The sequence below is a fragment of the Thunnus maccoyii genome, chromosome 17 (genome assembly GCF_910596095.1).
Source record: "Thunnus maccoyii chromosome 17, fThuMac1.1, whole genome shotgun sequence".
NCBI lineage: Eukaryota > Metazoa > Chordata > Actinopteri > Scombriformes > Scombridae > Thunnus > Thunnus maccoyii.
Window position 1 is genome coordinate 1505615 of NC_056549.1, and position 24105 is coordinate 1529719.

At 39.0% G+C, this 24105-nt stretch overlaps 1 protein-coding gene across 2 annotated transcripts; it reads left to right on the plus strand.

The window, feature by feature from the left end:
- The first annotated feature begins 796 nt into the window (after window positions 1-796).
- On the plus strand, window positions 797-17303 carry LOC121881891 (NACHT, LRR and PYD domains-containing protein 12-like). Of its 2 annotated transcripts, XM_042389696.1 has the most exons (10): window positions 797-1683; window positions 1789-1911; window positions 5590-5884; window positions 8609-10370; window positions 10463-10636; window positions 12222-12395; window positions 12577-12750; window positions 12874-13047; window positions 15406-15452; window positions 15681-17302. In XM_042389696.1, exons 3-10 carry the CDS (start codon window positions 5608-5610, stop codon window positions 16235-16237), a joined length of 3339 nt encoding a protein of 1112 aa, XP_042245630.1. In that variant the 5' UTR covers window positions 797-1683; window positions 1789-1911; window positions 5590-5607; the 3' UTR covers window positions 16238-17302. The 2 variants fall into 2 exon arrangements, with proteins under 2 accessions (XP_042245630.1, XP_042245631.1); XM_042389697.1 differs by having other exon boundaries at window positions 797-1911; window positions 5570-5884; window positions 15681-17303.
- Window positions 17304-24105: the final 6802 nt, after the last annotated feature.

The following is a 24105-nucleotide window of genomic DNA, read 5'->3' on the forward strand; positions in this document are numbered from 1 at the left end:
AGGCACCCCGTCCTTTCACTGAAGATGGAGAAAGATGACATCAGTCAACCCTTGTGTGTTCGGTCTCCTAAAGAAACTAATGGACTTTTGAATGGAACAGCAAACCCTCTCACCCACCCACACAATCAGTCTCTCAGCCACACTTTTCAGTTACTCACTGAGTTAGTCTTGGTTACTCATAGTGACTAAGTCACTTTCTCAGTCAGTCATTCGCTCATTTCAAACTTTTATAAACACACACTTGGACAGTCTGGTTACAACTTTCATTAGAGGGACATGGGTTTTTTAATGGGAAATACCAATTTTAAAAAAACAAACCGACACTGATATTAGATGCAGTTATTTGGTTACAATAATGTGGTGAGCATGGAATACATTTAACTATGGCTACTGGTGTCGCTAACTTCACATTGCTGACTATGGAGCTGCCAATAATCTGAGTTTGTTTCTCAGCGGGTGAGTGGGGAGAACGTGTTTGAAACGCGAACTGGTTGGTGTTGAACCGTGGGCTTCTGCTTAGGGCTATGCTTCCTTCGGACTGTCACCTAGCCACCATGCTCGGGAACTACCGGGGGAGTAGGAGCTACGCTAGGTTGGCCTGCACCGGCTACTGGGGGCTGGCTAACTACATTAGCTGCTGATTGTTTTTCAATGGTGCGGAGCTGCGCTTCCAATTCACTAAGCCTTGCCTCCAGTACTGCAAATAAACTACACTTATTACACGTACCACTATCACTAAAGGAGGCAGAGGAATAACTAAACATTTGACACACCGAGCAAGAGGGAGCAGGAGAACGAGAGGGAGAGAGAGAAGCCATCGCTAACTGCTTAGTTTAAGTTAGCTGCTAATGCTAGCTGCAGAGCTAAAATAACTAACAACTTGTGCGATTGGCGAGAAAAGCGCTGAGAGTGCTTGTGTAGAACTAGCGAAAGTTTAAATATACAGCAGGTATTACTCCACAGTAATGTGATATATAGGAAAATCAACAGAGTTGAGAGCAGCAACAACGCTATCAGTAGACACAGTCGGCGACCGGAAATGATACAAGACGCTCACCGTTGCACGTCAGCACGTTCACCTAGAGACAGCCAGAGTTATAGTTATGCACACCTTTCCTCCCTCAATGAGCATTAATAATGTCCCTCAACAATAATAATAACGTACACCACATTGATAAAACATGTATCTATATTTAAAAACCTTTAACAATGTAATTTCATAAAGAATACATTTAATACTGTACATTATATTATAATTTTAAAATACAGTAAACGATACCACAACTATTTTTTTTATCACAATCAACACTTTTAGCCTGTTCTCTCAATTCTTTCCTATCTTCATTATTTCAGTACATCATTTTATTAACATTTTCCCAAATTCAGCCACTTCAGAATCTGTCCCAAAAAGCATTTTCCCCATAGACCAGCATTACAAAAAAAAAGTCTGTAAAACTGTTGACAGGACGCCTCCAACTGCATATAACTAAAATTATGACTCTCTATTATGAATTTTTGATCCATGAAGGTTTTATATTTGTAAGACTTTCCTCAAGCCTAGAAAAGCTGTTTTTAAATTCGTAACGTCATAAAGTCTATGGGTCAGCGGGAGAAACTCTACTGCGCAAGTGCAGTGGGCCGCTCCCGTCCGAAGGTTGGAAACGTTTTTGGCTCAAACTTAAAGTGAGGAGGACTTCTTATTGAGTTTTTTTCCAGATGTTATAATATATCCATGTGCTACACTTCTGCTAAACTTCAAACCACCGGACCTTTACCACATCCACACAGTTCTTTTCCAGAGAAGACTGAGAGGAATTTATTGATCATCACTAATACAAGAGCGTAATGGTGGAGGAGAGCCAGAACCCGGAAAGCTAGACCAGCAACCCGGACTCATCCAGCGACATACAGGTCAGTGTAATCCAATCTGTCAGTAAACAGTGTTGGAGAAACTACTTCAAAACTGTAGTTTACCAAACTACAAGCTACTTAACAATGAGAAGTATTTAAACTACATCTTAACTATTCTCAAAAATATAGCTTGTTAAACTAAAACTACTTTTAAAAAGTAGTCCAACTAACATTCAAACTACATCAAGGGAAATTATCACAATCTGAGTCTGTAATCTCATAATTTTACACGGAGGCACAATTGAAACGACACTGAGTAAAATTAATGTGTGTTTGTTTAAGGGGCTGTCTGTTATTTATCAGAGGGAGGGGTGGCTTAGGTGTGACTTCGTTTTTTTCTTATGTTGACCTTCCCCGGAGCTACAAATATTTTTCCTTGAGCCTCCCTGAGTGACTGGGGGGACACTGCATGACCCTTCCTCCACCGTAATTAATCATATTTTATTATATTCTCACCAATGGCAGATAGTATTGGAGAAAATAAAAATAAAAAGCTGACATTTTCCAACCAGTACTTTTAATAGCGAGCTGTGACTCTTAAACCCGATTTACTGTGTCCATGAAACAATAAGACACTAACTTAGTCCAACCAATGTAACAAACAGCACGGTGGGAGAGAGAGTTATCACCAAACAAACAGCTAATTTCTCAAGCAAAATGCAAATCCCCCTTTCAAATAATCACATCATCACACAAATTGTGTGCACTTCAGCAGAATAAAGGTGCATGACAGCCACCCTCCTACTCAAACACACACACACACACACACATACATTGCGCTCACAGCCAACATTAGTAAATGTGCATATAACCATTTTTCCAAATGAAGTAACATAAACAACAGTGGCAGCAGCGGTCAGAATAATATCAGTTGGCTCAGCAGCCATTATTACATTTTAAAAACTTAATCTTTGATGATCACATTACGAAAGTTACCTTTAAATGAAATCCAGGAGTTGAAAAAAACCTTGGTTTTCTGCACCAAATTAGCTCTGGTGAAGGTCTTCCTTTGCAGATTACCTCCAACTTTTCATTATTATTAATTAATCTTGAAGAAGGCATAATCTGCACAAGCCATGGTTACTACTGGCTTGTTTGTCTGTTTTTTCCTGCTAGCTTGTGATTGTGTCTGCTCCATTTCAGTGCACCAGTTTACCGCCCAACAGTAACAGCGAAGACCAGGAAAACTGTTTAAACTATCTTTTTAAATGGAGTGTAATCTGCCTGTAATCTGTGTAATCTGTCAACCAGCAGCAGCAACCATGTAATTGTCAACTGACAAAACAAACAACAATGTCGGCCTACAGCGCAAAAGCCATGGTAGCTTCCCTAGCTGACAAATAGCTTAATTGCCAGCATGGACAGTAATGTTCACAATATTTTATGTAAACCTGAATGACAGTCATCAGATATCTGTCTTATCAGTCTTCTTTGACTTGTTTGTGTTTGTATCGGCCATGTAGTCATGGTGATGTAAACACCATTGTTGCCGCTGAAATTTGGCGGTGGATCTGCTGGCTACAATAACTGTCCAATGGTCTGCAGACTCTGCCTACATGGCGCAGCACAGGTGTACCAACGTGGTAATGATGCTGACTCATACACAGCGCACAGCAGGCTGAACTTGTCATAAATTAGCGACAACAAAGCGCACCCATTTAGAGGGAAAATATGGTTATGATTAGTCGATTTTACTGTCATTTGAATTGCTCAGCCCTCTTTAAAATTATAGCTGGACCACCAATCACAGAGCTGAAAGCAGCATTTTCTTCCCAGGAACTGTGGAGGCGCAAAATTCTGATGGGCTGATTTTATTTAACCCTTCACATTCCAACACAAACTGAATAAACAGGTTTGAATGGTTTATTTCCCCAGAAACGTTCTCTGAGTCGTGTCACCATACAGCGGTAAAACACGTAGTTTGAAAAGAAACATGACGGTGAATGTAAGCAGAGCAGAGGAAAAGGTTAGCAGTAAGGCCACATTCAGGGAGTAAAAAAGCCATGTGAATAGAAATTATATTGGGCCTCTGCATCCAGGTTGGACCGGTGTCTGTCAGTGACGAGCAGCAGTGGGTGCTCCTGACTCAGTCCCTCAGGCTGGACTTCAGCAGTCACTCAGGCTGGACTTCAGTGCCCCAAACTGTTTGGCCTCCTGCGTAGATGTGAGCTTGTCTGCTTCCACCTCCTCCCATAACCAGATCCATTGCCTCCAGGGTCCACTTCCTCGTCTTCCTCTCCTTTATCCTTGTTTGCCAGATGTTTGGATCTGTAAATTTATATACATTTTTTCAGACAGAAATAAACTTAAAATTAGGTCTAAAGATACATTTCAAGTGGTGAATGGGGTTGAAAATACAATACTATATATAAGTACAGAAAATACAGAAAATACAGTACTATACTATAAGTACTATAGTACTTAGTACTATAAATTGCCATATAACCATTCAAGGACACATACATTTACCTTAAACTAAGGAAGCTCCTTGATGCTCCTGTAAAGAAAAACTCTCTCTTTTACACACACACACCTTGACCTTCTTACTTTTTCTTAGCAGGCTCCTGGCTTTTACTGCTATGCTTCAGCCTCCTTTCTTTTGTATTTTCTTGTCTCCTTTCTCTCCTTTTGCCACTTTTTTCCTTCATCTGTCTCTTCTTCCTCTAATTTGAAAGTCAGGAGCAAAAACCACAAAAGAATGCAGTTGAATGTCAGATACATTAAATTTGAGTTTTATATGTAGTTCACTTATTTTAATCTAGAAATTATTGTAATATTGGAGGTTTATCTTTATTATAATTTTCTGCAACCATAAGAGCTGCTAGTGGCCAGCTTGAACACATGCACACAGACTCACAAACAAAAGTTATCATAAGTGATTATTTCTTACAACATGTTTGACTTTCTCTCGTCAAAGTTAATGTTGTGTAGTAATTGGACATGTAAATGTCCATCTACAAATATAAAATTTGATATGTATAAATTAATTTTAATTACACTCTGGTTTCAGTTGGCAACAATAAGCCCAGTGAAAAGACCGGAACATGTGTCAGATCAGACGTGTCCAACTCTAAACAATAGCAGAGGAGGGTGTCCGAATCAGGACACAGTTCCACTAAAGACTGAAGAACAAACTTAGAATTCACTCACGAACAAATGGGCGACCTCCAGAGAGACAATACTGAACTCATTCTGTGGAAATACTCTCTTCCCAGATGGACATAATCAAAAAAGAAAACCAAATACTGAAAGAGACATACAAACCAGAAACATACATGACATTCTCATTTTTTAAATAATATTTTTATCCTTAGTCAGTCAGTCAATTCCATTCATCTGTAGATTTCTACTCTTAAATGTTTTAACAATGTCAATAATTTCTGTTTCATCTGTTCCCCTTACTAACATGGATTGTTTATTTCCATTAATAGTTTAACTTTCCACATCATCTATTCTGCTAGTCTTAACAATCTCCTTATTACCAAAAGAATCATTAAATTCTACTGCAACTAAATCCATTTCATAAATAGTTGTCTTATCCTTTGTTAGGGAATAGGTTGGGTAACCTGCTTTTCCTGTTCAATTTTCAATAATATCATTCAATACTTCAGTGTTGGTAATCCACAACATTAACTGTGTAATTCTTTATCAAATACAGATTTTTGTCATATCTTTTAGATCTCAGCAGGACAAAAGATGGCAACGCTTAAAAAGGTCCTCTTGGAGTGTTTGGAGGATTTGGGATCTGAGGACTTTAAACAATTCAAATGGTACCTGTGTCAGCGGGGTATCCTTGAAGGCTTCAAAGCAATCCCAAAGTGTCGACTGGAGAATGCAGACAGAATGGACACAGTGGATAAAATGATCAAGAGCTACTGTATAAACACTATTAAAGTGACCAAAATAATTTTGGGGAAGATCAATAAGAATGATCTAGTGGAACATTTGTCACACACCATCTCTGAACCTACAGGTAAGTCATGGAAAGATTAAAACTGTGGTGTTACAAAGATATTTAGAAGTGCTCAGACAATGGCTGGGGGATTCTTCAAGGTGTTTCTCTTCTCATCCAAAGTCTTCTTTAGTTCTGGGTGACTGGTGGGACGTCACAGGTGTTCAACCTCTGCAGGGCTGTTTAAACTTTAAAGCTGTGTTAAGACAGAACGCAAAGCAAATTTTCACCTTGTGTTACTCGTACAAGTTTTACCGCTGGATCATTTGTGTTTATTTGGCCCAACAGTCAAAATACCAACTGTACTGTAGCTGTAAGCCAGCTAGCAATAGACACACCAACCGTGTTTGGGAGTGTGCATCTGTGTATTTGTTTTAGCTCAGCCTCTGACTGAACTCAGAACTTGACAGGAACTCTGGTTCTTTCTATTATTTCCCTCCAGTTTCTTTCCTTTTTCTCTCTCCTCTCTGTGCGTTCATGAAATACATTCATAAAGCTCAGCAATATGCACTGCACAAAAAATTCACTTTGTGTTCTGTCTGAACACTATTCAGTGACCCCTTGTGCCCTGTGAATTGGGGCATTGTCATCCTAGGAGAGACCACTCCCATCAGGATATAAATGTTTCATCATAGGATAAAGGTGATCACTCAGAACAACTTTGTTCTGATTTACAGTGACCCTTCCCTCTAAGGGGACAAGTGGACCCAAACAATACCAGCAAAATGCCCCCACATCATAACAGAGCCACCAGATCCCCTCACTGTAGGGGTCCAGAATTCAGACCTGTACCATTTGTCACCCGTCTGTATATGTACATATATATTCAGACACGGCACTAGAGCAAATCAATGGGATTTTCATGAGGGGGCACACATATTTGTTTATCCTATTATGAAACAAGTTGAACACAGCTTTGGACGGAAGGTACACGGACCCCCGGTCCTCCCAACAGATAAAAACAACAACGAATTTGGTCTTTGCAAACAGAAATGATGTACATGTTTATTTGCATATAGAATGGGGAAGCATGCATGTGGAGACGCATGTTAAAGCGAGGTGTGAATAGACATACTTAAGGCTGTCCACTTGTGATCGGATCACCCAAGATGTATGTTAATGCTGGATGTAAACAGGGCCATTGTTCCATCTACCTGTCAGCCATTACAGTCCCATGAGTCCAGGTGTTAATGGTTCTTAAGGCTTTAGTGTGCTCCGGTGAAGCACTTGTTGGATAGTCAAACCTCCTCTAGAGGGCGAAGTCCAACAATTTTTGTTGGATTGCTCCAAAATCAACAATTGAACCCACTTTATGCCTTGATTGGTCAACTGTATGGAGTTGTGAAAGTAGGCAGACTATACCATACACTGAAACTAACTTCCCTTCAATGTTTGTCTTAACTTATGTCCTGCATTATTAATTCCTGCATTTGTCATGTTGCAAACCAGCTGTTGCATTCCTTCCTCTGTGAGAACCTGGCCTTGGATTATGTATCATTTAGGTTCGGGATCTCATCCTCAAAATGAGGGTAGAATAGTAGAAACAAAAGCAGAAGAAGAACCAGTAACAATGGGTTACTGGTAGAAGTAGAAATGGCATATGTTACCTTTGGAAACCAACCTGGTTAGCTGTTCCCCCAAGTCTTTTCCATTTCCAGGCTTTGTGTCTTAGAGCAAGTGGGAGACATGATAACTGTTTAAAGGGGGACCTATTATGCTTTTCCTTATTTTCAGTCATATATATAATGTTACAATATTGGATATTCATATTAAACATGGCCAAAGTATAAAGAACACTGAATTCAGACTGCTCTGAATGCTCACTTTTAAATGTTTTTTTTCTCCTTTCAGCCTGAGCTGAGGTCAGCTCATGACGGAATTCTTTATATGGTTATCTGCTTCACGCACAACACTCGACACTGTTCCACTCCACTAACACTATGGCATTTTTCCATAGTTTTGGGGGAAGTCATGCTGAGCCATGACTCAAGTCCAGCTGGCATGCTGTTAGTTTCTACACAGCACTGCAGAGTAAAATAAGTAGTTCTGTTGGCAGTGTGCTGGTCGTCTACAGTTCTTCATCAAACATCATCATCACTGTGGCTGTGTCTGCTTTTACTATTCCTCCCTACATTATTTGGCAGTAACTTAACATGACTCTGATATGTGCTGACCCTCGGCAAGCTTCCAGAAAGCTGGCCAGTCAGGACAGAGTGGGCTCATCAGGAGGGGGACCTAAAACAGGCAGGAGCTAAAATGGCTTGTTTCAGACAGAGGCTGAACTTAGGGGCTGCAGGGACGACCTGTATAAGATAAATGAGGAGTTTTTTAAAACCGTGAATCATGCAAAGCTACTCTAGTGGAGTCCAAAAGTAAAAATATAGAGGTGAAAATTAGCATAATAGGTCCCTTTTAAATATTGGGATAAAGGTGCACATTCTCAGAAAGTCTCTCCTGGAGGGGATTTATGGTGTTGCACTCAGTTGCTCACATGAAAAGTGACAGAAGAAGCTGTGCAATGAATTTTAAAAAGAGAGCTTGAGAAAGAAGTTTCTCACCCACACAAACCTGTGCAATGCTTATTGAATATTTTTAAATTACCTTTCCATAATACTGTGAAACTCCAAATGAGGACATGAAATGCTGATGAGCTGAATAGATACCACACTTATATGAAAATGTTTTTATGATTCATATTTTCTGTCACATCTTCTCATTTATGTCATTTGCTGTGTATTCATTCAGAGATTCTTGTTGAGTACCAGCGCAAACTCAAGTCTAACCTGAAGGAGAAGTTCCAGTGTGTGTTTGAGGGGATTGCCAAAGCAGGGAACCCAACCCTTCTGAATCAGATCTACACAGAGCTCTACATCACAGAGGGAGGGACTGCAGAGGTCAGTGATGAACATGAGGTCAGACAGATTGAAACTGCATTCCGGAAACCAGACAAACCAGAAACAACAATCAGACATGAAGACATCCTTAAAGCCTCACCTGGAAGAAATGAACCAATCAGAACAGTGATGACAAAGGGAGTGGCTGGCATTGGGAAAACATTCTTAACACAGAAGTTCACTCTGGACTGGGCTGAAGACAAAGCCAACCAGGACATACAGTTCACATTTCCATTCACTTTCAGAGAGCTGAATGTGCTGAAAGAGAAAAAGCACAGCTTGGTGGAACTTGTTCATCACTTTTTTACTGAAACCGAAGAAGCTGGAATCTGCAGATTTGAAGACTTCCAGGTTTTGTTCATCTTTGACGGTCTTGATGAGTGTCGACTTCCTCTGGACTTCCACAACAATGAGATCTTGACTGATGTTACAGAGTCCACTTCAGTGGATGTGCTGCTGACAAACCTTATCAGGGGGAAACTGCTTCCCTCTGCTCGCCTCTGGATAACTACACGACCTGCAGCAGCCAATCAGATCCCTCCTTGGTACATTGATATGGTGACAGAGATCAGAGGTTTCACTAACACAAAGAAGGACGAGTACTTCAGGAAGAGATTCAGAGATGAGAAGCAGGCTAGCACAATCATTTCCCACATCAAGACATCACAAAGCCTCCACATCATGTGCCACATCCCAGTCTTATGCTGGATCACTGCTACAGTTCTGGAGGATGTGTTGAAAGGCAGAGAGGGAGGAGAGCTGCCCAAGACCATGATTGAGATGTACATCCACTTCCTGGTTCAGTCCAAACTGAAGACCGTCAAGTATGATGGAGGAGCTGAGACAGATCCATACTGGAGTCCAGAGAGCAGGAAGATGATTGAGTCTCTGGGAAAACTGGCTTTTGAGCAGCTGCAGGAAGGCAACCTAATTTTCTATGAATCAGACCTGATTAAGTGTGGCATCAGTGCCAGAGCAGCTATAGTGTACTCACAGATATTTAAAGAGGAGAGAGGGCTGTTCCAGAACAAGGTGTTCAGCTTTATCCATCTTAGCATTCAGGAGTTTCTGTCTGCTCTTCATGTCCATCTCACATTCATCAACTCTGGAGTCAATCTGCTATCAGAAGAACAGACAATGTCCCAGTCATCTAAAGTAACTCATCTCTACCAGAGTGCTGTGGACAAGGCTTTACAGAGTCCCAATGGACACCTGGACTTGTTCCTGCGCTTCCTCCTGGGTCTTTCACTGCAGACCAATCAGACTCTCATACAAGGTCTGCTGACAGGAAGTAGCTCACAGTCCAATCAGGAAATAGTTGAATACATGATGAGTAAGATTCTCAATGAGAATCTGTCTGCAGAGAGAAGCATCAGTCTGTTACACTGTCTGTCTGAACTGAATGGTCGGTCTCTTGTGGAGGAGATCCAATACTACCTGAGGTCTAAAAGTCTCCGCAGAATGAAACTGTCTCCTGCTCATTGGTCAGCTCTGGTCTCCATCTTACTGTCATCAGAAAAAGATCTGGATCTGTTTGACTTGAAGAAATACTCCACTTCAGATAATACTCTTCTGAGGCTGTTGCCAGTGGTCAAAGCTTCAAAGAAAGCTCTGTAGGTGGATTAGTAGTTAGTCACTATTTAATTATAAACAATATCAACAAAAGTTTAAAACATCTTTATTATGTTCATTAATTCTTCTCCAGGCTTAGTGGCTGTAACCTCTCAAAGGGAAGCTGTGAAGCTCTGTCCTCAGTTCTCAGCTCCGAGTCCTCCAGTCTGAAAGAGCTGGATCTTAGTAACAACAACCTGCAGGATTCAAGAGTGAAGCTGTTGTCTGCTGGACTGGAGAGTCCACACTGTACACTGGAAACTCTCAGGTTAGGATTCAAAAGTTTGTAAAAAAAAAAAAAGTGTATAAGTCAGTTATATAGCCAGTACAGTAGTAAAGGTCCTTGCTGACCTCAAATGGACTCCTGGATAAATTAAGACCTCTTCACGTGCTTTCCTGAGAGAGCAGATGTCGATGCCGCTCCATTATTTTTAGTGTAAACACAATGACTCAGCTGAAGCAGCAGCAAAGAAAGGACAGCTGCCACTCTAATGAATGCACACAGCTATAAGAGACTGTTGTCATCAACTTTTTCAGTTTGCCACTGTGGCTCGCCTTGTGACCATGGCAACCACAGTAACTACAGCAAGGGAAACAATATAAGGACTAATTTTACTGGTATCTGAGTTCCTTGCTATATACCTCTTTTCAAGCAAAAACAAAACATATAAATTAGTATTAATAGCATTAATTACTTAGTTTCAAGGTTTCATTATCCATTCTGCACACAAAGAAAATATGAAACATTGGGAAGTATGCTTTGGTAACCACTCACTGTCTGAAAGCACCTTTTATCTAATGTGCATACATGAGAGAAAAAGTTATATATCAGTTGTTTTTTATTTTATCACTAACACAGTGAATCCTCCAAAACTAGCTGAAACAGTAATTTTAAGTATCAATGTGCCCTGGATCAGCTGCTTTTTGATGAGCTTGTGTATTGCTGTTAGCAATTTAGCACTTCATTAGAGCAGCCAATCACATGTGTACTGATGCCAAATATGAATTATTAAGGGTTTGCTGGGCTTAAATTTAATAGCAGAGTATCAGTGTAAAGTTGGGTATATACTTTATATAGAAGTCTGTTTCTTCACATTTTAGTACTGTAGGATGAATTTTCTTGTGCATTGCATGTAAGGCTAGTTCAGCTGACATCTACATCACACTATAAGAATAATTACACACAAAATAATTTTTATGCTATACAAATAATCGCAAAGGCTTCCTTTCGCATACAACATTAATACAGGTGATATTTTTCAACAGTACACAAATTGTATGTAAAAATCTTTACATAGAGCCATGAATGTGCTTCTAGTGACTGTCAAAGTTCCAGCAGACTCTCTGTGTTTCCAGCACAGACACAGAGTGTCTGACAGCAGCTGCTTTATGGCTTGTTAGCTCCGACTACCAGCTCTACGTCGCTATTCATGTTACACTGAATGATGGTCAGTCCATGAACCCTGATGTTTTGCTTTCTTGGGTAGATACTGTATCTGTTGGTTGGTTTAGTAGTAACTAAGTCAAAATTTATTTAAAATAGCACTTTTTCAAACACAGGTTTCAAAGTGCTTTACATTAACATAGGCACACAAAGAAAAAAAACATTTTACCCTGCAAGTAGGGCCAACTAATGGCATGCGGTGCCTGACCTGTACATAGATGTTGTCTCATAAAGTTAGAATACATTAGAATTCGAAAAAGGGGTCAAGTATTCATGATTTCCAATGATATAGCTGGCTGTGAGTTCCTGTATGGATTCCAGAGAGAGATACAGGAGAATGACTGAATTAATTTATAATGTTCTTTTTAATATGTAATATGTTTAATATTAAACTAAAGTTCTTCTTCAGGTTTACTGGCTGTAACCTTTCAGAGACAAGCTGTGAAGCTCTGTCCTCAGTTCTCAGCTCCCAGTCATCTAGTCTGAGAGGGCTGGATTTGAGTAACAACAACCTTCAGGATTCAAGAGTGAAGCTGTTGTCTGCTGGACTGGAGAGTCCACACTGTACACTGGAAACTCTCAGGTAGGATTTAGCTGATTTTAAAGTGTGACACAGGTTTTGAGGAGCTGTTTTCTTTGAGTAATACGGTTTTATTAAAAATTATATTGCCAGTTCTTAAACACACTTATTAAAAGAGTGTGTCACAAAACAAGCTTATAATCACATTACATTTTAAATGTAGAAGTGTACCTTTCTTCTCTAGGCTGAGTGTCTGCAACCTCTCAGAGAGAAGCTGTGCAGTTCTGTCCTTAGTTCTCAGGTCCAAGTCCTCTAGTCTGAGAGAGCTAGACCTGAGTAACAATGACTTGCAGGATTCAGGAGTGAAGGTGCTGTGTGCTGGACTGGAGAGTACAGACTGTACACTGGAAACTCTCAGGTCAGGATTCTGATGTTGAAAAACAGTTCATTCTGCTTTAGTGAAGATGGTCAAAATTTGTTGGATTTTCCTGCGAGCACGATTTTCTGAAAGACTGACTTAACGTTATTTTCTGAATTCTAGTCTGTCAGGATGTCTGATCACAGAGAAAGGCTGTGTTTCTCTGGCCTCAGCTCTGAGCTCCAACCCCTCCCATCTGAGAGTGCTGGATCTGAGCTACAATAATCCAGGAGACTTAGGTGAGAAGCTGCTATCTGCTGGACTGGAGGATCCTAAATGGAGACTGGACACTCTCAGGTATGGACACACCTTGTGACATGGGAACCATAAAAACAACTTGAACATAAAAGTTCATTCTTGAACATAATAGTTTGAACACCATGTGATGTGGGTTCTACTAAATGCTACCTTAGTCAAGATTATTTTGTTTAACTTTTATGATTTTCTGGGGGCTCTTCACTCATCAGAGGAGAGTCCATCTATTTTATTCTTGATGTATTTACTGTTTATTATAAAGCAGTTAACTTGTATCACAAACTTTATTTAGAACTTTTTATCTTCTCATTGTTGCCTCTTATAGTGTCTTTCAAATATTACAACCCAATCTCACATCAAAATGTGTAATAGCTACGTTGGTCCACAGTTCAAAACGTATTAGTTACACAATAAAGGCTCTAAAATTGTGAGATGAATGCATTTCCTTGGCCTGTTCCTTTTTATTGGCCTGGGTCCACATTACATGACTATCAAATTTCTGTCTGCGAAAACAAAAAAATGTATGCCATTTCTTTTGTTCTCAGTGGAAGATACAATATTTTAAAATAGTTTTGGCAGTAAAATGCATTGTAAAAACATTTCTAGACAGAAATGTGCACTTTATTTTCATTATCTTCAGTGAATGTATATGACATTTAGTTTGTTTGTGATTATGAAGATTCTTGCAGGCTTCCAATTGTTGCTATGGTTGCTACTATCGCTGAAACCACGTAGTTGCATGGTTTCTGATTCATTGTCTTTGCATTGTGTAGTTATCTGAGCTGTTAAGTTATTTGTGTAATTTTATGTAACTGTTTTCAATTTTAAAAAATGTAGATTTTAGAACGCCCCAGGGATGAATTGAATTTGAAATCCAGAATTTGAAGCTTTGTGATTGGCTGACTGGAGGACCCGCTGCCTGGAAGTATTTACCTCACTAACACTGTGTTAAGGTTTTCTTTTAATGATATCTTTAACCATTGCCACATCAACACAAAAGCACAAAGTTTTCCTTGATAACTCAACAATACGATAGGTCAGTGTTAAGTCCATCAGTTTTAATTATTTCTCCTTCAATTCCGATAAAGTTTTTTTGTCAGTTTTTGATAGGGGAATACTACAGAAGGGCATTGTTTTGTGGGAGGACTTGGCGCATTCAACTCCAATACAAACACCACTATCTCTGTTAACAAAAGGCATTTATATGGCCTGTAATTGTAGAATGTGAAGTTGCTCATTTAATGTTACTAGCGCAGTGCCCACTCAAAATATGCCTGTTTGGAATGGGCCAATTGCTTGGCCTCCAGCCAGTACTTCAACACAAAGAGAAATTCATACAGTTGATGTGAGGTGTGAATGAACATTAAAGAAACTAACACTCTATTATACACAGATGTTTCAAGAATAAGAACCCTACTTGATTAGTAAATAATTGTTCTTTTCTCATTTCAAGTAGCCTAAAATAAGGGCTGCATCTAAAATTAAAATAATATACATCTTAAAATAAAGTGGATTGATAATATTCGGCTCTTAGATCAATTGTATTTTCTGTGCCTTCAGTTTGGATTTGAGTGGATTATGTTTGCTCAAAAGATTTGCGCTTTGTCTGTAGTGGCACTTCACAGTTGCCATGGTCTTGGAGAATATGAGACAAACTGGTTTTGAACTACCCATGGAAAGTATTTCCTTCGTTCTATGCACATAATCACAGTCATTGTGTATTGGGCTGCGCTTCCAAAATGTTGGTGACTTGCGCGTAACAATGTACCTGAACTCCTCCTGTGTAGTGACTCGCTGCTGCTGGTCTGCTAAACATGCCGCTCATGCTATTTTTGCGCACAAGACTTGTGCTTTGTCTGTAGTGGCTCTTCACAATGGCCATGATTTTGGAACATATGACACAAACTGACTTTGAACTGCCCATGGTATTTGCTCTGTTTTATGCACGTGACTATAGTCATTGTGTATTAGGCTCTGTGCACTTCCAAAATGCGGGTGAGCTACGCTCAACCATGTACCTAAACGCCTCCTTTGTAGTCACTGCTGCTGATCTGCTAAACGTCCTGCTAATGCTATGCGTTCTGTCTAGACATGGGCTAAGAGTGTAAAGAACTGCAGAGGTCAGTCTTTAATAGCCTGATTTTTCATGTTGGAGGACATCAGTATGAAAACTGATCACTTTTCACTGAGGTAACTGTGCTCTCATATTGTACATCACATCTTCTTCTTCACGTCTTTTCCTCTCAGACTTCAGTGAAAGAATCCGGCAGACAGTTCAGACAGATTAGCTGCAGCCTGTTCTGTATCACTCTGACAAACCGAGGAACACTGCTTCATGTTGAACAGCAGTTAGGACTTATGTTGGATAGAAAATCATTCTGACTGTATTTCTTCCTCCAGCGTGGACCATGGTGGAGAGCAAAGGTTAAAACCTGGTCTGAAGAAGTGTAAGTGTGCATTTAATTTGATTCATGACAACTAAACAGCACCCATTCAGTTTCTCTTTTTTTTTTTAAAAAAAGTTGGTCTTTGTGTTATTTATTTATTAAAACATTTCTGACAAAATGTGTCATCATTAGAAATGAACAACAGATCAGAACTTAAACAGAGAATAAATCCATCAGGTGTGTCAGATGATAAACTGCTGCTGTGTTGTTTCTTCTTCTCTTCATCAGATTTCTGTGAACTCACACTGGACACAAACACAGTAAACAGAAAACTCAAACTGTCTGACAACAACAGGAAGGTGACATGTGTGGAGGAGGATCAGTCATATCCTGATCATCCAGACAGATTTGACTTCTGGGGTCATTCGCTGTGTAGAGAAGGTCTGACTGGTCGCTGTTACTGGGAGGTGGAGTGGAGAGGAGATGTCGATATATCAGTGACTTACAGAGGAATCAGCAGGACAACACGCAATACTAACTGCATGTTTGGAAGAAATGATCAGTCCTGGAATCTGAGCTGCTTCAATAATGGTTACGATGTCTGGCACAAAAGCAGAAGAACAAACATCTGCTCCTCCTTCTCCTCTGTGTCTAACAGAGTAGCAGTGTATGTGGACTGTCCTGCTGGCACTCTGTCCTTCTACAGAGTCTCCTCTGACACACTGATCCACCTCCACACCTTTAACACCACATTCACTGAACCTCTGTATCCTGGGTTTGGGTTCTCGTTTTACTCCTCAGTGTCTCTGTGTCCCCTGTCTGAGGGAGAGTCTCCTCCTGTGTAGACAAACAGTCACAATGCTGACTGAAGACAGCTGCTGAAATCACTGTTCACTCTGTTCACCAGTGAACAATAGAATCTGGGAGTGACAGCAGCTTCCTGTATTTAAATGTTAAAGGTGGACGAGGTTTCACTCTGGTTTCATTTGGATCACTGACTGTGCTTTAATGTCAGAATATTGTTTCTATTAGCAGTAGTGAAATTATCTCCTCTGGGCTGAATTCATGTGTAAATGTGTTGTGTAAATTTATGTGTTGACTCTTATATTCACTTCAGTAAAGTTTTCTTGGAGCAGCATCTAGTAGCTGTTAGTGGCTGTAGTGTAGATCATTTAGTCATTTAGTTCAATAAAAGTTTAGAGACCAAAAACAGAGTCAGAGAGCATGTTTCCCACAAATATATTTGTTTCACCCTACGTGTTTTTACAAATGTAAATTTATTTCAGTTTGAAAAATACAATATGTTAAAACTGTGTTAGAGAGGTCTAACCCTGCTCTTATGAACAAACTGTTATAAAAATCCAATAACAGAAATTCTGGCAGAATTATTGTGGATTTTAGAGGTGTACTTATGTGAAAAAAGTCCTGTAAGCAGCGATCACAGATACAGAGTAGATGATTGTATTTAAGCAGGTTTTATAGCCGATGACCCCAAACAGAATGAATGAGTCATTTTACTTCTGAAACATGTCATCAGTTCGACACATAAGACATTTGTGACTTTTCTGAATCATCCTGATGTCTTTATGTTCTGTACAATCCCCTTAACCTCAGGGTCAAACATGACCCACCCTCACCACATCTGACGAAAATGCTTCATTAAACTTTTAACCAGAAATCAGTCTAGCACAAAGAAGTAAAAATAAATTGGTAAATAACTGTGTTTTCATACTTTACTGTTCAGAGAGGCATCATTATGTATTCAATGTACCCTTCTTGTTTTTACTACAAATCACATGATAAAAGATTTTTACTATAATTGTTGTGTGAGAGCTGTGTATAATACTACTACTTGATAAATAAAATATATCATGGCTTCTCTGTGAGGACTGTGTTTGTTTTGTTACTTTGTCCATCACTTCTTTTAACAAGAATTATGGTAGCAGCACACTTCTGAACATTGGATTTGACTCAGCTCTCCAGTTTTTCAATTTTTTGTGTGTAGATCTGATGTGGACATTGTTATTTTCCATTCAAGGAGTGTTACAAAGCTAATTCTTTCTCACCATTCGGTAAGTCAGATGTGTGTATAGAATAAACTGAAATACTGTAGCTAAATGACAGTATAATCATGATGACTAAAGTATATATTGCAAAACCTCTGAAGGCAAAGTTTATATGAGAGGCCCAAAAATGAGAGAATTACAATGCATTTTGACATTTTTCCTTTCTTTTACCATAACATCTGTACAGCAGAATGACTTTAAATTTCACGTGGTTTCAGTTTGTCATTCTAAAGAGGAATTCATGGGAATGGAGATTTTTATGAGACTCAGAGAATTTGAAAGGAGGAAACTACAGGAGAATGAGTTCAACTGTTTTATAGTTGGAGTCAAATTGTTTGTGTAGAGGAATCTGTTGGGACTGTTAGCAAACATGTTATGGAAAAGTCTAGGAGAAAAAAAATGATTTTTTTAGTGTGCTTTGAAAATGACAAAATAAAGCACATTGCAGTGTAAATATAAAAAAATCTATGTATAAAGTCTTCAAGATATATAATATTTACTATTTATTGTTATAAACAGCCTCAAGTTCCACTTCTTTCCCACACAGGCTGCAATGTGTAGTACACATCACACACAAACATGCATAAAAGTTTTTATTCACTGTCAACTGGACATTTTAGTCTTGACTCAGTCTGTTTCCCAAGTTTCTTTGTTTGCCTTTGAAGATGAGTTTTCCTCACGACCACTGTCCTCACTCAATGTCCTCTCAAACACAAAGTTCTCACAAACACTGTTGTCATAAACAAAAAGTCCTCACAAACATTATTATCAAACACACTGTCCTCACACACAGTGTCCGCACATATGCAAACACAGCAGCTAACATTAACTAGCTCCAACCAGGCCATGATCTCTCAGTAGTTCTCAGTCTCAGCAGTTGTTATTTTACTCATCAGAAGGAGTAGTAGCAGTATACGTAGTAGTAGCACTATTAGAAGTATTAATAACAAACTTTATCTGTATAAAGCTTTTTAAAACAAAGGCATTAAGTTGCCTCTTGGTTAGGAACCAGGACTGAGGAACAGAGTGAGGGGATCTCAGGCTGCACTCTGCCTCATAGCAAACTAACATGTCCAAGATATGGTCCTGTGTGCATGTGATCCAAACTTCTGCTCCTCCATTACATCTGTATGTATTGAGCTGATCTTTAGTTCATTAGATGGCCAATTAGCACCATCTAGTGGACAGATTGTAGAAGTAGATCATCTTATGTGTGATTTCTTTTTCACTGACTGGTTGACTGTTTTTCACGTCACACTGATGTTTTTTACACGCGGACTCTGAAGTTATGAGGATGTGACAGCGTCCTCAGATCAAATGCACACAGACACCAGGACTGATGAGGGAGAATTAGCAGCTTCTTCTCTACCAGTGTTTCTTCTTGTTCTAGATCCGCGTCTCTGAACCAAAATTAGGAGACCTCCGGTTCTGAGCTAATTTCCTTCACTTTAGCTTGGTTCATAGCTGGTAACTAGCTTTGTATTAGTCCAGTAAAACTCTGCAATGAAGAATAGCAGAAGAGCTGTTGTCACATTTCAGGAACAGAGACTTTATCAATGTACAGCTTCTCAGTAAAGTTCAAGCTGTGCCTTGAGCTTATCTAGACACTTTATAGCTGACTACAATGCCTTAACCACCTTTAACGGGATGCACTGCAGATAAGCATTGGTACTATTCCCACACACAGGAAAGACCTACTTCCCACAACAAGCCCACTATACTACATCACACACACAGGTTGCCCACAAAGCCACCTTCCTAAAGAGGAAAAACCTGGCTGGTAACTGTACACAAGGGGGTGGAAAGTGTCTGTAAGTTGACCTTAAGTGAGTTCAGCAGGTGAGAATCCTACCAGAGAAATATGTAAATGTCTGATGAACATGACCACTTTGACCACATTGTGACGTATGACTGTTTGACTGTATGTAAAAATGTTTCTTGATGCTGACTGTATCAAAATAACATTTCAATCTATTCAATAGAAGAACTTATATCCAAGTGTTCGGACAATAATTTGAGAATTATTTATATCTATTGTGAACCATTGAGTTAGAGGGTTTTTTGTGGAGTTTTTCCTTATCCAAATCAAGGGTCTAAGAATGGAGGCTGTCTTATGTTGTCCAGATTGTAAAGCCCTTTGAGGCAAATTTGTGATCTTGGGCTCTATGAATAAAAACTGACTTGATTTTAAATTTAAAGGCTGTCAAAAAAAAGTGAGTTACTGAGGGAAAATTGAATGGTTTGTTGAGTTTGTTAGTTGTTCTGATAAGACTCACTGGAAAAATTCAAAGGAAAACGTCACAAGACCACAACTTGATCATGAGTTCTGAAATGTTTTGATTAGTATACTTATACTTATGGTGTTGGTTTATTTATTAACTATGATGTTCAAGCCTAAATCAAATAGACATTGTGCAGGTTTTGAGCCCTTTTTCCCAAGTTTTACTGCCCTCCAATGCCCAGGTATTTTGTTTTTGTACATCTGTATGATCAGAGTAAATGAAATATGTCTAACTTTTTATAAAAGGCTTTTATTTGAGTTTAACTAAAAGTCTTGTTTCCACTTCCACTGTGTTTTATTTGTATATTTTCACTCTTTTTTTTATCTTATTCATTATATTTGGGTATTTTAGTTTATTCTTTTTTATGCTCCATACATTTAATTGTGGTGCTGAATTGTTTTTATTTTTGTTTTTCCTTTGTAAAGCACTTTGTAATGCTGTTCACATTGTTGATCTTGACCTTCATGATGCTGCCATGGTCAGAGCCACCCCAAGACTATTTGAATCTAATGGGACTGACTTAGAGATAAAGTACAGTTGAAAACAGTACAATGTGTTCCTTATTTGAAAATATTTTATCAACATGAATTTTTCTGTACTAATAACTAAAACTCATATAGTAACCAATCAAAGTGATTCAAAGTAGCATTTTTCATGATTTTCAAAAATCCTGTTACCCCAAAGTTATAAATGAATAATAAGACTTATTTCATAACATTTGTGACTATGTTTGAGTGATTTCATTATAATTTAAATTGTGTTCAAAGAGAGGAATGACAAACAGCCTTTATTTAAATTTCCATCTATGGATATGTTGTTGCAATAAAATATATTCCTGGCTTCAAGTGGATGGTTACAAATAAAAAATGTTTTAATAAAAATTATGTACTAAAACTTTTTAAAAAATCACCAACACACATCAGTACACTTGTCGTCCTCACAGTGAATCCAAACTCATAAGTAGCCCGATCCCACTTGTCATGGTGATGTTTGTTTTGGTGTTTGGTTTTGTGTTTGGGGTTGTTTTGTGTTTTCTTTTTCCCCCTCCCTCTTTCTGTTTTTCTCACTGGCAGTGTGTGGGCAGCCGAGGGTGTGGCTGGCTGAGCAGGGCCTTCACTATGAGGCACACCTGGTGCTTATCAGTAATCACTCCTGCCATAAAAGCCTGATCAAGACACCACTCCTGTGCTAGATTATCCCATTGCAGTTGTTTTCTAGTGTGCCTTGCCTGCAGTCTCCAGTGTTACTGTTTTTCTGGTGATCAGCCTTGGTGGATCTCCTGGCCTATTTGCCACATCACCTGCAACGCCAGCCAGCCCTCAGCCATCACCTCCAGTTTCCAAAACACCAAAACTTAAAACATAACACCACTCACATTAAATACAAGAAAGAATTATAACCTTGAACCAATCTACAGCACATAACACTGAGACATAAATAACTCATAATGAGTCTTTACTACTAAAAGCATATCTGGGAAAACAGGTCATTCAACATTAAAGGTCCATGGAGTACTTAGAAACAGAACAAAGATGGTTACAACACCACATAAAATAAATTACATCAAATTACAATATGTTCCATGTAAAAGTCAATAGACACTGATGGATGAACCACACTTATCTAATATTTGCTATAAGAAAGGCTACCTATCTAGTGTTGGGTGAAATTGCTTAATTTACCACTTAAACAACGCAGACAACAAATTAAAATGTCTGTTAATTTCTTTGAATGACCATGTATTTGCTCAGTCTTTATTTTTGTTTTGTATTCAGTCAGAAGACAAAGTCAGTCAGCAGTTGTTTGCTAACATATTGGCTTTCAGAAAATTACAAGCTGATATAATTTTACTATGAGATTGTTTTGAAGACTTCCTACAATCAAATGTTTAAGTCCTTCATGCAACTTTAGGGAGTGTGTCCTATAAAGTAACAATGTCTCCCAGAAATTACATTTATATACTACTAAATTGTTTTCCCAATAATATTGCATTGACAATCATGATCGCTGCCTGGATTATGTTCACAAGCAATGTTGTTTTGAATGTTTGAGGCATGACATTTATGTACTGCAGTGAAGTCATAGGGAGGAGGTTGGGATGGATTATGGATGTACAGAACGCAGGACAGTAGAAACCAAGGTTCACATCCTGACTGTCATAAGTTTAGGCAACAAAGGCACTTTGGTTAAGGTTAGTGAAAGATGGTGGTTTCAGTTAAATGTTAATAAATACATTGTGTCTCATGCTTCAAGTCACTGTAGACTTTTCTGTATTAAACCAAGACCATGATATTCCCCTAACCTTAACAAAATGCTGCCAGTGTCTAAACACAACCATAAAACAGTTTAATGATGCTTAAAATTTACTGATACATTGATTATATACAGTATACTTATCTTTTAGGAGACAATATTGTGTAAAGAGGACTTTCCTTCACTGAACTCCACTGAAACAGCTCTCCTTAAGGTCTCAAATGACATTTTAATGGCTGCAGATGCCAGAGACTGTTCTTTTCTACTACTATTGGACCTTAGCGCAGCGTTTGATACTGTGGACCATCACATTCTAATCCACAGGCTAAATCACCTGGTGGGCATTTCTGGGACTGCATTGGAGTGGTTCTCCTCATATCTCACAGATAGATCTTTGTCAGTCTCTGTGAATTTGGGTTGGACACCGCAGCTTTGTCATGTGGTGTCCCCCAGGGATCAGTCTTGGGACCCATTCTATTCTCCATATACATGCTGCCACAGGGACAGATCATCAGCAGTTTCAAGAACATCTCCTTCCATATGTACGCTGATGACATCCAGTTGTACTTTTCATTCAAACCTAATGAGCTTCACAAATTCTCTGTACTTAACAACTGTGTAAACGCAATTAGGAATTGGATGGCAAACAATTTTCTGCAGTTAAATGCAGACAAAACTGAAGTCCTGATCTTTGGCCCTGACAACCTTCAGTCAGCAATCAGGCAGAACCTTGGTGCTTTATCTTCATCTTCCCGGTCTTACCTGTGCAATCTTGGTGTAATTTTCGACTAATCCCTGAGTTTTGAACATGTTAAGATGCTAACTAAATCATGTTTCTTTCACCTGAGAAACATAGCCAAACTCCGATCTGTGGTATCAAGAAATGAAATGGAGATGTTAATACATGCTTTTATATCATCACGTTTGGACTACTGTAACTCTCTTTTCACCTTCATATTATAGTGGTATCAGAAAGTAGACTACATTAAAACATACTTTATATGCTTTAATGTGGCTTGATTTCCGATACCACTATAATATTATGTTAGCTTGCTGTAAAGTCACTAAGTAAATAAGTAAACCATGCTAATCATGTTGAGGTGAGTTATACAGAACCACTCCAGATCTTTTTACTTTTAGTTAATCAAGTCAATTTTTTTGTTGATAGTATTTTCTGCCTGCACACTGGCGTTAATTTGCCATGCAGAACTATTGAGTAATATAACACATCTGCTACAGTGTCTGTCTGAGTGTTGGTAAGATGGCTGCCTTTTACACATGTGGGTCTCAACAATGAACGAGTCAAGGTCATCCAACTAATCTGACAGTTCTGATACTCCCTGCATTGTGTTGTAATGATCTCAGCTGAGATTACAGTCAAACTGCGGTTGATTCAACCTGAAAACTAACAGTAATACATGAAAAATCATCCACAGAGCCCCAGTCATTCACTATCAAAAACATTTCAGCTGTACAGTCAAACAGTGATACAACACAATGTGATCAAATTGGTCGTGTTTATTAGACATTTACAGATTTCTCTGGTAGGATTCTCACCTGCTGAACTCACTTCACGTCAACTTACAGACACTTTCCACCTTCATGTGTCGAGGAAACATCAGGAGAGAAGAAGCTGCTCGTTCTCCCTCGTCAGTCCTGGTGTCTGTGTGGGCTTGAGCTGAGGATGCCGTCACATCCTCATAACTTCAGAGTCAAAGTTTAAAACAACATCAGACTGACGTGAAAACTAGTCTAACCAGTCAGTGTCAGACAAATCACACATCAGTTGGTGTAGTTCTGCTATCTGTCCACTAGATGGTCCTAACTGACCGTCCAATTATCTAAAGAGCCTCAGATCCCGGGCAGGGCCCTTCACTCTGTTCCTCTGTGTGCATTTGATCAGAGGATGACATCACATCCTCATAACTTCAGAGTCAGTCTCTAACTAGTTAATTAAAAGCAATCGTGTTGGATTACTGAAAAAATGTTGGAATCTGAATTGTTTTGATTCTACCAAGATTAAAGTTGCCCACAGGTGGGATCAAACTAATGAGCTGCTGTTTGATAGACAGCAGAGTTAAGCCTGAACTATCATGACTCATGACTGAGAAA

What these genes read in the sequence shown, in the direction of transcription:
- LOC121881891 (XM_042389697.1), top strand. Translation starts at nt 5,608, where the DNA reads ATGGCAACGCTTAAAAAGGTCCTCTTGGAGTGTTTGGAGGATTTGGGA. An exon ending in CACCATCTCTGAACCTACAG is followed by an intron (nt 5,885 to 8,608) that starts GTAAGTCATGGA and finishes GTATTCATTCAG; the next exon opens with AGATTCTTGTTGAGTACCAG. An exon ending in TGGAGACTGGACACTCTCAG is followed by an intron (nt 13,048 to 15,405) that starts GTATGGACACAC and finishes TTCTTCCTCCAG; the next exon opens with CGTGGACCATGGTGGAGAGC.